Genomic DNA, 15043 nt, shown 5'->3' on the forward strand with positions numbered 1-15043 from the left:
TGAGCTGCCAGGTGTCATCTGCAGGGCTCCAGCCCAGACCTCGGCCGACCATCTTGCTGAGAACTCAGCCATGCAATGACCACTTTCCTCTTTAAAATGCACACGTGTGCAAGCTTACAAATAGTGTTGGCTTTGCTCTTGCTTTAAAAAGGAAGGGGTTTCCTGTTGTTCCTCAAGGAGCATAAACCTTCAAAATATACTTAGGAATGAATTTACCTGCCGTTAATTGGGCAGTGTGCCACTGGGCAAGGAGTGCTACTTGCTGAGCCAGAAGCCATGCTGAGTAACTGCTGCAAGACATGTGCCTGCTCAGAAGAGCACATCGCGGTGGCTTCTTGTGCGTGATGACCCAAGAATGAGTGCGGCCATGTTGCTCACACCATCTGTTCAAACATTGACGAAAGATACGTAACCCTAACCTTTCTGCAAGATCTTTGGATGGAGGGTAGGTCATTAGAGTCATCTCCCTTTGTCTGCCTGTCTGTCTCACACTCACAGAACTCTTTCTTTGATGTGGTCACTCCTTAATGCTTCTTCTTAGTTCCAATTTCATCACTATCCTGGCTGTAATATATTTCAAAACTATTGTGGCGCATTGTCATTTTCCTTCAATGAGCATCTCCACAAATGCTTGGTTAATTAGCAAAGCCCAGCAAAGCAGAAAGGTATTGGAATGAAATTCCTGATCCAGGGTGGGCCATTGCTCACACAGGGCTTGGTGTGTGGAGGCATCATTCCCAGTAAGCAATTCGTAGCAATCTCCATATGATAGCTGGTGTTCGGGTGTGTTGGATCTGTCTAGGGTCAATGGGAAGAGCCTAATGATTCTGCATGTAGATTCAATTAATCCTGGGAACAAGCTGAGCCTGTACTCTATTTAGGAATACAGGAAGCTGTCGTGCTGAGTCAGGGTTTTAAAATTTATTGTATTTTATTTTATTTTATTTCTATACTGCCCAATAACTGAAGCTCTCTGGGCAGTTCACAATAGTTTCTCAAAGTAAAATAAAAAGAGAGACAATGAAACACAGTATAAAACTCCTTTATAGAAATAGAAAACAAGCTAAAATTCCAGTATATGAATATAAAATAGTCTAAACATCTCAAGTAATTTCAAAAAAATGAGAGCTAAACAGCTGACATAACCCATCATATGCCATCTGAATGTCTTGGAAAAGAGGGCATTATTAACCTGATGCTGAAAAGATGACAATGTTGGCATCAGGTAGGCCTCAGTGGGAAGATCATGCTATATTTAAAACTACCTTTACAGGTGCTAGGATAAAATGTTACCCAAAGATCAAGGGGATACCAGCATGATTGTGCAGGAGAGTCTACAAAGGCCAAAGAAGGTTCGGCTAAAGAAAAATCTGCAAAGAACCAAAGAAGCTTTGTTGAAGAAGCACTCAAAGGAAGGAATTTAATAGATACACAAACCCTGGCTGAAAGGATGTAAATTGACAACATGGTAAGTAACAAAAGGATATGAAGTTCATATTTGAAAACCACAAAAACAAACAGGATGTTATTTTAAAAGTCAGGAAGGCAGTTGGTACTGTTTATTATTTTCATTCATATATGTCATCTAGCAAGGTGCAATTGCATTAATATTTAGACAGAACAGAGTCCTGCACTCCCAACTGGAGTGTGTTGTTGGCCTTTTTCTGCCTAAACATGCACAGGATGGCATCCTTAAGGTGCCATCCAATTCCCTCTAATCTTGATGCACAGAAACTTGGAGGGTCATGTGCATCCAATGCAGGGTGTGACACAGGGTACCAGCCGTCTCTCTCCCTCTGCCCTTTCTGCCCTGCAATTCATCTAGGGGTTGCTTTTGGCCATCAGGACAAAGCGCTGTGGAAGGGAAAGAAGGAAGCTGGGCACCCAATTGGGCACTGCAGAAGCTGCTGACCGCAGCCTCCTCCCCTCCCCACTCTCTCCGCACACCCTTGCAATCCTTCCTGAGGCTGACCTCCCACCTCTGAGATGCAGCCAGCACAGTCCTTTCCATGTGGGATGCAAGGAGGCCAGGCTCTCTGTCTGGAGTTCTGGCAACAAGTTCAGACTCAGAATAATCCAAGGGCCCCTCAGACAATGTTAAAAGGCCATAGGACTGCACCCTTCCTCACTGACCAATTCTTCCTCTGGGTAAGGTACAAGCAGTGGCAACAAGAAATTTAAAGAAGCATTACAAGTATTACATGATATCGGTCTATAAATACCTCAAAGGCTGTCACAAAGAGGAAGGTCAAGATCTCTTCTTGCTAATGCCAGAATGTAGGACATGGAATAATCAGTTCAAGTTGCGGCAACCCAGATGCAGGCTGGACATCAGGAAAAGCTTCCTCACTGTCAGAGCAATACGACAGTGGAACCAGCTGCCTAGAGAGATGGTGGGCTCTCCTACACTAGAGACATTCAAAAACAAACTGGACAGTCATCTAAACTGGGTGTAAACTGGGCTCCTGCAACAGCAGGAGGTTGGACTCGATGGCCTTAATGGCCCTTCCAACTCTTCTATGATTCAGCAAGCAATGTTATAAAATGCCATATCATCAGCACAGCACATGTAACATACAGAGAGAGACAACAGTCCCAAAAATTGGGGTGGAATGTTTTGAGGGACAAATGAAAAAACACTGTTAAAATACAGTATGCATTATTATTGCTGCTGCAGCTGCTATTAACATTTATAGCCCACCTTCCTTCCTCTTGCAAGGAACTCAAAGCATTTTACAAGATTGCCCTCCTCTCCATCTTATTCTCACAACAACCCTGTGAAGTAGATTAAACTGACAGTCACCCAGGGAGCTTCATGGTTGAGTGTATCCAGATCTCCTGATTCCCAATCCAAACTCTTACTGCCATGCCTCCATAGGGTTAATGTCGAAAGTTAACATTAATAAATGTGATATTTAAGAGATAATAGTTGCATTAAAGGATGTTTAGGAATGATCCTATGGGTCCTGGACATGGTTGGAGAGGCCAGTTTAGTAGAGATTCCTAGAGCTGAGACCAGGAACAGCACCCTGACCATGGAGCTGGGAATTTGAACTCCAAGCCTCCTCTGCCTCACTGCTAGCACAGAAAGAACTGCTTTGCCCCGCTCTGAGGTCAGCAAAGCAACCTTGGAGAGAGGGCACAGGGAGCTGTTTGAGGAACTGCAGGGAGATTTAAGCGGTCAGAGTATGAAGTTTCCTGAAACAGCTGCAACTGCCTTCCCTTCCACTCTGAAATCTCACTGTTAGGTAGCTGCCCATGGAAGTCTAAAGAATACAGACTATGAGGAGCAGAGATGTAAATCCAGCCCCACAATTCCTCCTGCTCTGCACTGGTGGACTATGATTCTCTGAATCTGAGGGCTTCTGCTCCTCTCTGTAGGACTTTGCCCTCACAAATGGTAAAAGGTCTGGGTGGACAAGAAGGTAGTTCACAGGCACTGAAAGGTGTTGTTGGAAGCACCAGGTGAGAGCTCCAGTTCCCTGGTAGGGCAGTGTTGTACAGCCACAGGTGAGGAGTGGGCACTGAAAAGGCTCCCTCTGGTTGCCGCCTTCCTTCTTCAGATGGAGGGAGCATTTGGAGAAGGGCATCAATTGAGGATTTTAACACATGGGCATATGGAACAACAGAGGTGCAAAAGAATGGGCTACTGAAGGAACACAGGGAAACTGCAGGGGAAACAAATGAAGACTTTGCATCAGCCTTCATAGTAAAAGATGTGCCAAAGTCTACTTCTGAACCACCGTTTCTAGTCAGTTGACAAGGGATGAAAGTCTAGAATTAATTATGGGATCTGGACAGCAAACACCTAAGAATTTTTAAAGATATCAAATTTTAATAATTTAGCACCTAACAAAAATAGATTTTGCTAGAATCCACTTCTTACTCCAGAGATTCCAAGAGTGCTCCAATAATACCAATATCTATGGACGGCCAAAGAAAGGATCTAGAAAATCACAAGGCATTTGGCTTACTGCCTGTTCCAGCTAACTTGTGGCAGAAAATGTTATGAGATAAAATGTGTAACTTTGTAGAACAAACTTTGCTCAGGATGATAGAATCCATGTCATCATTGACTTGGGACTTCCAAAATCTTTGATGAAGTGCTCTTGAGAATGTACCTCTGACTACAATTGCCAGGTGACAAACTCAAGCTGGCAATCAGAGAACACTGAATAAGTCCATATTTTCTTTATGAACTGATTTTTTTTCAGTAAGAACAAAACAAAAGAAACTGTAGGAAAACATAAGAGGGCCACAAATGCCTGGGTGCCATGGAAAATTCCCAGAAAGGGGCACAGCGATGACACAATAGAAGTCTTGCCTGAAAGCAGCCAGAAAGGTAAAAACCATCTAACTGTTGAGAATCTAGGCAGGTCATATCCTGGCTCACACAAAGGAGCTTTTTGTTTGTTTGTTTTAAAGACAGGTGGGAGAGCAGCTCATAGAAATCAGTGGAGAAATCCAGAAATACAGATGTGACTGGATAGCAGTGTGTTTACCTCCCAACAAGAAGAGGCACTGAACAGATGAATTCCTGCTTTTTCTGTGCAATACCTTATTTCTTGTGAGCAATTTAATATTTATTAGGTTTTCAACTTGCAGAAAAGAGTGCTGCCAGTATAAATTCCAAGGCAGCCCTCTCTCCATATACTGTGGGTAAAGTGAGCCTCAGCTGGGAAAAACTGGTTTACAGCATAGGTCGCTTTTAAGGTTGCACATTGTGACTCAGGCTGTGCTTGCTTCAGTAGTAGTACTATATCCCTATTGCAGTCTTGGGTTAGGTTTGGTGCTAGCAGTCGTGTAGTGTTGTCCAGTGGCATTATCCCCATTGCCTTGTGGGGTGAGAGAGTAGTAATACAACAACCCTGAAAGATATGAATATATTTCATCTTTATTGCATGCTCAGGGGCTGCACTGCGAAGATAGTTTACAACAGCCCTGCAATATAGTCCAGTTAAAGTAGTAGAAGTAGCTGAATGCTCATACCCAACTTCTCCATACAAAACATCCTTCAGACCGTAGCAAAGGTCAGTCTACTTAAATCTCCTTTCTGACCAACCCAGTACTCAACTGTACACAATATTGCATGCTGCTCTGATGAATGAACTGAACAGGTTCAGTTTCTAAATGTTTGAAATAAAGCAGTAATGTTTTCACAGATTAAAATGTAGGTTAGAAAGAGGATCGACTCTCATGTTTGCTGTTAAATGAGGTGTTGGAGGAGTGGGGACACCTGCTGGCCGATAAAATCTCAAATTTCTCCACTTATTCTATGCACAGCTCCCACATCCACCTTGTAAGAGAAAAAAATGAATAGCCCTAATCAAACTGGCATTTCTAGATATGTACCTCTAAATCTTTTATATTGCTCTGATTTCAACTTAATTGTGTACATGTACTTCCGGTCTCGTGATCTTCTCCCACCACCACCCCCTTATTAGAAGATTACAAGGCTTCTTTCCCAAGGGGCTCTGATCTCAGATGTTGGTCTATTAAAACTTCGGGTTCTTGATCGCAGTTTGGAGGAGTCTCCATCTTCAGGGCAAAGGAGGAGAAAGTTAAGGGGAAGGGTCATGTAAACACACAATGTAAGCAGGGCTCATTTCTCAGATATTATAACAAGCTGATATTCGGATGTGAAGAAGCAGAGACGAATGAGCTTTTGGTTGTTTTCCCAACAGCTTTTAAAGTCACAGTAGTGGGAATTGACTCCTGGTTGTTGCAATGATACTTTCCTGTACAGGACCTCGGATGTTTTTAAAGCAGTTTTCCTTAACCTATTGCCTTCCAGATGTGCCTGACTACAATTCCCATCCTGCTCAGGTGGCAGCCTGGGCATGATGGGGATCAAAATCCAACGCATATGAAGGGCACCAAGCTGCTTTTAAGGCCATGTGAAGCAGGGAATCAATCACATGTCTCTGCTTTATGGAAATACATGTGTACCTGCTGAATTGATCTGGACTTTTAACATACTGAAATATACAGGAGCATTCCCCGGCAAAACTCTAGTGCTGTGTCAAGTCAAAGAATACAGCAAGAGTTTCTCAGCTTGCTTTTCCACTCAGGCTGACATAAAACCTTTGCTTCAGGGTGTAATCATCACTCTCCCCTTCCCCTCCACATCCCCCAACAGCTCAGCTCCGTCTTTGTTAGGAAAGCAATCTTAAATCCCTCATAGTCAGTGGGGCATTTACTCCAGGTAGGTATATGTATGATTGCAGTTTTACAGGCACAATCCCATCTGTGTTGATTAGGGGCTCTGTGTTCAATGGGGCTTGCTCCTTAGTATGTCTGCATAGGATTGTAGCCCCAAGTCTCGGTTCAGCTGCCTTTTTTCCATTTTGTGGCAAAGCACGTTTCTTTCCTTGCTATTTCTTTTAACTGTTCGGATCCATTCTCGTTCTGATCTGTCCGGCAAATCCTGTAATCTGAAGAGGGAGAATCTGAAGTTGGAGAGCAGCCTGCCACGGACAGAGAAGGCAGGAGTCGAGCATCGCTTTTCCAAAACGCGTCCTCGTACCCCAACTCTTTATCCAGGGACAGAGCAAACCGAATTGGCAGAGCTCGCTTAAGCATGTTTACTCGGAAGCAAGCTCTGCACTATTCAGTGAGCGCTTATTCCGCCAGATTAAGTCTACACAGGACAGCAGCCTAAATGTTTTTCTTCTTCCTTCCCGCCAGCAACCGTCTGAAAACTTTCCCTTCAAAAGAGGAAAAAGAAACCCCTCCACTCTCTATCCCAGTAGCAAAGAAGAGCTTCTCTCTGAGGAAGAGCGCAGACTTGACAACGCGCGCAACCAAAGGAACTCGTTTAAACATAGCTGCCCGCACCCCCCCATAAGGTGCGTGCAGATTCCTCCGACGCTTCCGCCACTCTCACCCCCGCACATGGTGGGGACACTCGAATCAGAACCGGAAGTGAGGGCGGTACACTCCTCCTGCCGGGCTTGTACGTGCTTGCGGTGTTTTTTTCCCCCCTTTTTTGAAACATCTTTTTGGTTTCCCTTCAGGCCGAGGCAGGCGCCCGCCTCATGACAAATGGATGGGTGAGCGCGGGTGAGGGCGCGAGCCTGCTAGCGGTCCCTGACTGGACCTGCCGGGTGAGTCTGCGAAGGACCGCTGTCGAAGACTGAGCCGCTCGCCTTTCCCGCCCCGGCGGTGCTGCCGTTGGACCGTGACGTCACGCGCTGACGCAAGAAGCACGCTTATGACGCTATGAGAATGCGACTTCATCACATTGGTTGCCCAGGCACGCCCTGGTAGGCTTCCTGCTCGCCTGCCCGAGGCTCACATCCCTAGGCGTGCGTGCTAATAGGCGGAGCGGGTCGGGGTCCTTACCCGGCTGCTTAGTGGACAGAGCCTGCCTGTGGCTGAGAACCGGGACGGAGAGCTTTTGAGCCCATCCCAGCTAGCTTTGCCTCAGGGCTGCTTGTCCCGAGGCTCTGGTCCTCCACAGGGGAGTGTCAAGAAGGAGGCCCAAACACTGAGCTTTTGGGGGGCCCTCTGATAGCTAGCAACCCCGCTCCCTTGGCTGCAGGGACCGGGGTACGGTTGGCCCGGCTCATCATGTTTCTTGATTTCGCATTGATGTGTGGGTGAGCCCTTTCCTCTTCCTGCCTCCTGGTCGTTGCCTTAGCAGGATGGTGATGTTGGTTGATATTTTTTCTCTCAGGTGTCTAAGAAACCTTTTAACGTGAAGATTAATGTGGAACATCCACTATTTTCTGAGTCTGTGCTTGTTGATTAAGACCTGGCTTCATCCTTCTACCCTTCTGTTTTTGAGTAAGTCAGATTGCAAGGAGCAAGTTGAGGGTTTTCTAATTTGCATTATCTTTTCTTGGGTACATCTTGGTGGTGCCGCTGTGTCACCCTCTTCTGAGACACACCTCTTGTGATCTAATACCTGGTTTTTCTGAAGCAGGTGGACTTGCTATAAGATAGATGTGTGTATGACTGCAACCTTAATCAGGCACTCACTGTTGCCTCTAGGGTAAATAAGTTGTGATTTGTGTGTGGTTAATATTTCATTGTGCCTGGGCTGTCTCTCCAAGCTCTATTGAGTGACAGCTCATACAAATAATTTGTGGATTTGGATCTTCCAGGTGTTTTATTAGTCAAATTTCATCCCCCCCCCCAAAAAAAAACTACTATTGGTTATGGTGACTAAGGCTGGTGAGAGTTGTAGGTCAAAATATCTGGAAGGCCATCAATGACCTTAGATGTTTTTGTTGCATGAGAGTCTAAAGCTCAACAGCTGTGGAGCCTTTGCCTGGCTTCCAGATGGTGAGCTACTAATGTTATCTCAAATGCATTTGCAGCTATTCTGTCTTTCCCTCATGAACAGGTGTGTGGTAAGAAAAGGAATGGAAGAAGTGGTGGGTAAACTTAGGATGGTTACAGCAGAAGATTTTGTGACTGGAGTCTTGGTAAAACCTGTATTTGAGGCAGGATGATTGTGCAAGAAAAGCCTTTGATGGAAGGACTAGAGAAGATAACAAGTGAGGCCCGCAAGCTAACATGCTGTATGGCCTCAGCTTCTGAAGCAAGGGCTCTTGTTCAGACCTCCAGCCAGTCTGGAATCCAGTAGTACCATTTGAGCCTTATGAGAGAGTGGGAGTGGGAAAAGGTTCTTATTTTGGGTTGGTTCCATGTCATTTCCCAACTGATTGGTTCTCAACCATTTGAGTATGCTGCTACAAGAAATGAAGATGTTCTCTCTGCAAATAGCATTCTTCTCCCAAACTCCTCAAGTTATCCTGTGGAGATTCTTACAGCCTGGGTGGTTATTTCTTTGCATTTGTTAATCTGAAGATAACTTTTTCAATACGGTGGAAGAGACAGTAATGTGCTTTGTATCCACTGTACAGTTTTGCTAAATATGAAAGCTGTTTTATATAGTTTCCTGCTGTTATTTCCCATGCTGAGGGCCCCCCTCCAAATATAACTGATCAGTAAAGGGTTAATGGGTTATTTGTCTGCCTAGCATGCATATGGCACTCTTTCACAGAAGTACTGTGTAAGAATTTACCCCTGTGTACAAAAGAAATGTAGCATATGCATATGTTTTTGTTTTCAGAAAGAGCCCTCTTCTGTACTTTCCCTTGGGTGGAAGCATGCTCTCTGCTACAGAAGATGGTAACCTTGAAGTATGATCATGGAAAAGGGGATAAGCTCAGTGGAAGGTCTTCCCTCCAGATCTTCTCATGCCACTGCAGTAAGAGCAATGGTGAAAGACCATGAAGCAAAGCAAGCTCAGAAAGTGAGACGAGTAGGATTTGTACTTGTACATGCAGGTAAAGACACAGCATTTTAACAGTAGGTGGGGTTCATCATTGTGTGCTGGCCTATGATGCTTATGGGAGTGATGAGGAATATATGAGTGAGAAAAATTCTGGAAAGAGATAGATAAGCAAGGACCCTGTTCTGGGAAAGCATCATCATGGGCAATGGGCTTGAAGTGTAGCTTGCTTTTTCTTTGCTCTTAGTAGTTACTGTTCTTTTTATTCAAATATCTTGCTGAGTGTTCAATACACAAACCTTTGTGCTTCTCAGAGACAATAATAATAATAATTTCCTTTGGCTATGAAATGTGACTTTGCCCTTTTTGCTAGTATCCTTCACCTTCACCATTATTGGTGACAACATTGCTTTTAGAATTAAAGATAAATGTACTAAGGCAGGAAGAAGGAACCTTGTTTCTGTTGAGGTCCATGTTCCCTTCAGGCAGAGGTGGGAAACTATCGGAGGCATGGAGGCCTTTTCTGCTTCCCCTGGCTGGGTGCTGAAAATGGTAGGAAAGAAAATAGTGTAGTGTCCAGAGTTGTTGCAGAGCACTCAAAGGATAACATTTGCTTGTAAACATGTTACTTTGCTCCCTTTTGGCAGTTGGCAGCTGCTCCGGAAAACATTTTGCTTGCCAGATTCAAATATTAAACAGATTTTGGTGGGTATCTCTGAATTTTGGAGGGACACACTGGGGAACTGCAGGAGCTTCATCACCCCACCCTTATTTTCAGGGCAAGCGGTTGGATGTTGCATGCCAATTGTGGATACAGCCAGAGCCAAAAGTGGGCAAAGCTACCCCTTCTCTCTGTCTTTCTGTTGCCTCTTCCTGTTCTGTCTCCCTCCCTGCCCAGTAGGCTTCAGGGGAGGAATATAATCCTTTTAGCAGTGGGTTTTCAAAATGGGACTGAGGGCCCTAGTTTCCCGCCCCTGGAATAAGTTTTGGACTATAGAAGACCTGAGTGAGAATATGACATTTTGGAAGACATCCATTCATAGGGCTGCCTTAAATTGGAGATGACTTTGACAGTACATAACAACAATGAGAAGGACATCTCGACTGAACTACAAATATAATAGTACATGTTGCTGAATTTAAACTATGGGCTTGTTTCAAACTCTGATTTAAGTTTTAGATCTCTCTAGCCACTTTGGCATAGCAACATTTCTTAACACTTAACTATTTTGTCAGAAAGTTAAACAAAATGTGCCTGAATCAAAATATTGCTCTAATCTAATGTTTTACCATAAATATTGGTCATCTTAAGAATTGCACATGTTTTTGCAGTCTGATGTGCATGAATACAAATATAAAATGTCTTTAAGTGGAGGTTTTTGTTCTGAAGCAATGGAGTTTAAACAATGCATGAAGAATTTTGAAGGTTATGAAAAATGCCAATTATGGTTCCACAATTTTGTTCCAAATTAGCAGGCATCACAGTGGATGTTAGCACTAAGATTTGCGCATGGTTCTTAATGCTATAATGCAATGAGCTGCAAGTTGTGCTTTCTCATTCTCAGAGCAGGTGAGAAGTGTTTCCAGGCAGCCATAAAACTCCATTTGACTGTAGAAGGGTGCTCAATTTTGGCTTGGACCATTAAGTAAATGCCAACCCTTTGAGTTCATAAGTTAGATTAAATGATGTGTACTGTTGTGTATTAGGAACTGAAGTAGATGCAAGTCAAGGTGCCCGACTTTGTAGAGGGCAAACTATTTCACTAAAGAGTAACATGATAGAGAAAAACATGGGGATAAATTCCAAATTACCCCAGTGCTCTTTTTATGCTAACCTGCCTTCATTTTTTTCTGCATTGTACAACATAAATTATAGTTCTCAAAAGAACAAAATAAAATGACTTGTGACTGCATTAAAACAAAATTCAGGAATCAGTGGCAAGGGTGAAATCACGGTCTTTGGTTCAGAAATGCTGCATAGCTATGTAGACTTGTCTAGGTAGGTGCTTGTCTGTCAACGTTATGGAAACAAAGCTACCATGTGGGTCTGTGTCCTGAAAATGACAGGTATGACTGTCACAGCACTTGCCCTTTGCATCCAAAAACAAGTGGTATTTTGGGTCCTTACATGTGTGATCAGTAGCATGGGAGCAATGTCTGCAGAGGTGGGCATATGAACAACAGATGTGGATGTTCCTTCTGCTGTTGACCATCCTACTGAGCTCCAGCAATCCAGCTGATCAGTCATGTTCACTGGGTTGCATTAGTCACATGCATGCTTATATAGAGTGGGGCTTTGCTGGACAGAAGCAGCTCCTACATCAGTAGTAGTGCATATAAAGGGGGATTTAACTGGATGTTGGTTAGCAAGCATCTGTTTATTGGACAGAAAGGCTACCTTGATTAACCTTAGAAAAAGATCATTCTAGCTTTTTAATCTACTTTCCTCTTCCTCTGTATCTTCCTTGATATTAGGGGCAGGGTATCATTCTGAATCCAAAGCCAAAGAATATAAACATGTGTGCAAAAGAGCTTGTCGGAAGGTAAGACTCTGTCAGTTTTCTCTCTCTATCAAATGCTTTCAGTTTATTTGTAGTCATCAGAAATGCTAAATAAATGCTTATGTGATGCCTTTTAAAAATAAAATATTATGTATTTACTATTTGGAGACATATGGATGTATTTCTATGGAAACTGAAAAAACTGAAATGCGTGACTGGTTGAACATGAGAACAGTGAAATTGTATTCATATGCTTACAGACAGGCAAAAATGTGTCATTAGTATGGTAATGATTTGGATACTTTTAAATTTGGATGTGCTGCATTTTCCTGCAAGCATTCCTGATAAATTTGTCACTTTTGGAAGAAAAAAAATGTTGCTACTTTTGGAGCAGTGTTTTAATTATATGGACACTGTAGGCTATGAGTTTGGGCCTGTTGGTTTTGATAAACTTTAAGCTTTTGCACAGTATCATTTTGATAGCTCAACTTAGACTGCAATCTTATACACACCTGGGAGTAAGTTCTGTTGAACTAAGTGAAACTTACATTTGAGTAAACATGCATACGATTGCAGTGTTAACCATTTCACTTCACATTTTCCACCATGTGTTTGGTGTAATTTCTGGCATGGATGGTGTTGTACTAAATGTTTAACCTGCTTGCTTCTTAGAGTATGTTCCAGTTTTAGGCTTAGCTGTACATAATGTGGTAGTTTTCAGGTTCTTGTGGTTCCTGCCATGATGGTGTTGTTTAAATTTATTTTTTTTAGAACAAGGTGGACATCCTGTTGAACTGTAACTCCCGTCACCCTCAGCCAGCATAAGGGGTGAGGGGAGTTGTAGTTTCCCACCCCTGACTTAGAATTTGCTTTGAACTGGGCCATAAAATGCTTCCCTGATATCAAGTTTTTTGTATTGTTTTCTGCTTTGGACTTTTTTTGAACTTTTGTGGGGGAGGGGTGGGGGAGCATTCCCAGTGGAATTCTCCCCAAACTGGGGAGCAGTGATTGAGAATACCTTCATGTGTGCCATGATGAGGTTTCTCTCACCAGCCTGTAGAAATCACAGTAGGATGTGAGACAGGAAGTAGTCCTCATGTCATTCAGAACCACACAGGTTAAAGTGACACCTCAAGGTGCATCTTCAGTGCCATAGGAAGCACAAGCACATGCACATGTTGGACCACTGGTATAAGATATTTCCAGTGGGGGACCCCACCCCCATCCCTTTGTCTCATCAAAAGTCTTGGTTGGTTTCAGCCTCTGTACTTTAGAATTTCAGTCGGTTGTTCAGAAGGCAGTGCCAGTGAACATCTAAACTGAAGGCAAGCTGTATAGCACATCTTCTGATGAAGCATGGGGCTATCATACTTCATCATGTTCACTGAGGAAGCCTGTTCCAGGAGCAGAAGTATGCTTTCAATAAATATCTGTAATTAGTCAATAATGAGAATTTCCTGCTTTGCTTTCTATTTTATGCACTTGTCTGTGTGTTTATGGTAAGTTTGGTGTTTCCATGTGCTTGGAGCCGTTTTAATATGTGAGCTGAGCTATATTTCTTTTCACAAAGAGGTCGGAGTTTGTAGAGTGTGTGGTTCCATGACCTTAACAATAGTGAAATAAATTTGCAGTTCTTTCATTCTTTCAGTAGTCCCTAAACACATCTGGAAACTTGTTTGAGCAACATGTCTGTTTCAGGACTTAGTCACTTGCTGGGCTTTATTGTATAGAAAATTTAGTATGCAAAAATGAAGAGGCAAAACTTTATACCTAAAAATTCTGTCTTCTAGGCAATTGAAAAGCTACAGGCTGGGGCTCTTGTAACAGATGCAGTGACTGCAGCGCTAGTTGAACTAGAGGTACCTATATTTATTCAGGCATTCACTCCTTGGGTTGCAGTTTGTTGTCCACATTTCTGTTTATGCTGTCCTTGTATTCAATGTATTAACTTGGCAACCTGTACTGTGAATCTTTTCATATGTAAGAGGACATATTTTAATATAGTTTTGGGGTTTTGCATTTTCTGTCTGCTTGTTACTGTTTCTTATCACTGCAAGTTTATTTCTTATTTGGGAAAAGAAGGTGGTTGATAACTTTGAGTGCTTTTCAGCTTTTGCTTTCTCCTTTGGCAGTTAGGATGTGCTACCCTATTTCTGTTTTATCCTTGTTTAGGACTGGTGGGTCTTTTTAGGGAAAAGCACCTACTTTTATTTTTCTTTTATTTTTATGAAGTAAAGGGTCATGCCATAGTAAAACACTACATTTAACCCCCTGGTTAAGGGCCTGGAGCAACTAATTTTGTTACTTTTGAAAGCATATCTGATATTAAACAACAAAAAAATAGGTAACTTTAAAAATTGCAGTAGAACATCACTTTGATTATTAATGCCTTTCAGGTCACTAAGAAATGCCAACAGGTGACAGTAGTGGAACTAGAATTGTTCTCTGGATCAGTGTATTGCATTTGAAGGTGCAAATGCATAGAGAGTCCCTGTGGTGGTGCAGAGTGAGTATATGGAGTGAATTAGCTCCTGATCTAATGATCTCTGATGAAGGTACCTAGCCACTTAATTCCAGTTCCACAAGAAGTGTAATTACTTCCCTGATTTTTAAAAGCCTTAAGTGAACCAATGTTAATGGTTCAACTATACATCTTTATAATTATTACCAAAAAATCCATCACGAGTGCATTTTGCATGGAAATGTAGTGTTGTACATGAGATGGCCTGTAGGTAGGCAAGTGCTAGATTTGTCCTCCCTTCTCAGCCAATTTTGCCCACTTTTCATTTTCTTGGGCCCTGCTTTCTTGTTCTCTCCATCCCTGAGGTGTCTTGCCTGTTGTTCCCCTTAATTCTGCTGCATCAGACCCCCCCTCCCCCTGGCTCTTCAGTCTGATTCAGCTTTAGTGTACCTCTGTGGCCATGTCTGTTAGGTGGAAAGCAGTGGTTGCGGATGTTACAATTCACAGTTTCAGTGCGGGCCCAGGACATTTAACTGCCTGAGGTGAAGAACAAGGTGGTACCCTTTCCCATACCATATACAACAACTGGCTGAACTGGCAAGATGAATCTGCCTTGGACATGGATGATGGACACTGTCCTCCATTGTACCTGAAGTCAGCAGGCTAATTTAAGAGGCACAGAGCTGGCTCTGTGGCACACACCTCTCACCTCTGAAGGCCTTGCTCCCTTCTCTCAGCATCTGCTGCTTAAGGTGATGGTTTTACTCTGCCTAATAATAGAGCTGGCCCTGCTCATCTGTATTTCATACTTTGCCAATGCCTAGCAACCCACAAACA

At 43.1% G+C, this 15043-nt stretch overlaps 1 protein-coding gene across 11 annotated transcripts in view; it reads left to right on the forward strand.

Annotated features, from left to right (window-relative positions):
• The first annotated feature begins 6988 nt into the window (after positions 1-6988).
• Positions 6989-15043, forward strand: part of TASP1 (taspase 1) — a 137942-nt gene continuing 129887 nt past the window's right edge. For 6 of the 11 annotated variants that reach the window (XM_044454278.1, XM_044454281.1, XM_044454282.1 and 3 more), the window contains exons 1-4: positions 7319-7788; positions 9083-9299; positions 11720-11787; positions 13536-13604. In XM_044454278.1, the coding sequence (XP_044310213.1) occupies positions 9155-9299; positions 11720-11787; positions 13536-13604 (282 nt within the window). In that variant the 5' untranslated portion in view covers positions 7319-7788; positions 9083-9154. The other 5 variants (XM_044454274.1, XM_044454275.1, XM_044454276.1 and 2 more) reach the window with 5 other exon arrangements.

Source organism: Varanus komodoensis, unplaced genomic scaffold (assembly GCF_004798865.1).
Source record: "Varanus komodoensis strain SLA01 unplaced genomic scaffold, ASM479886v1 scaffold7_3, whole genome shotgun sequence".
Taxonomy (NCBI): Eukaryota; Metazoa; Chordata; class Lepidosauria; order Squamata; family Varanidae; genus Varanus; species Varanus komodoensis.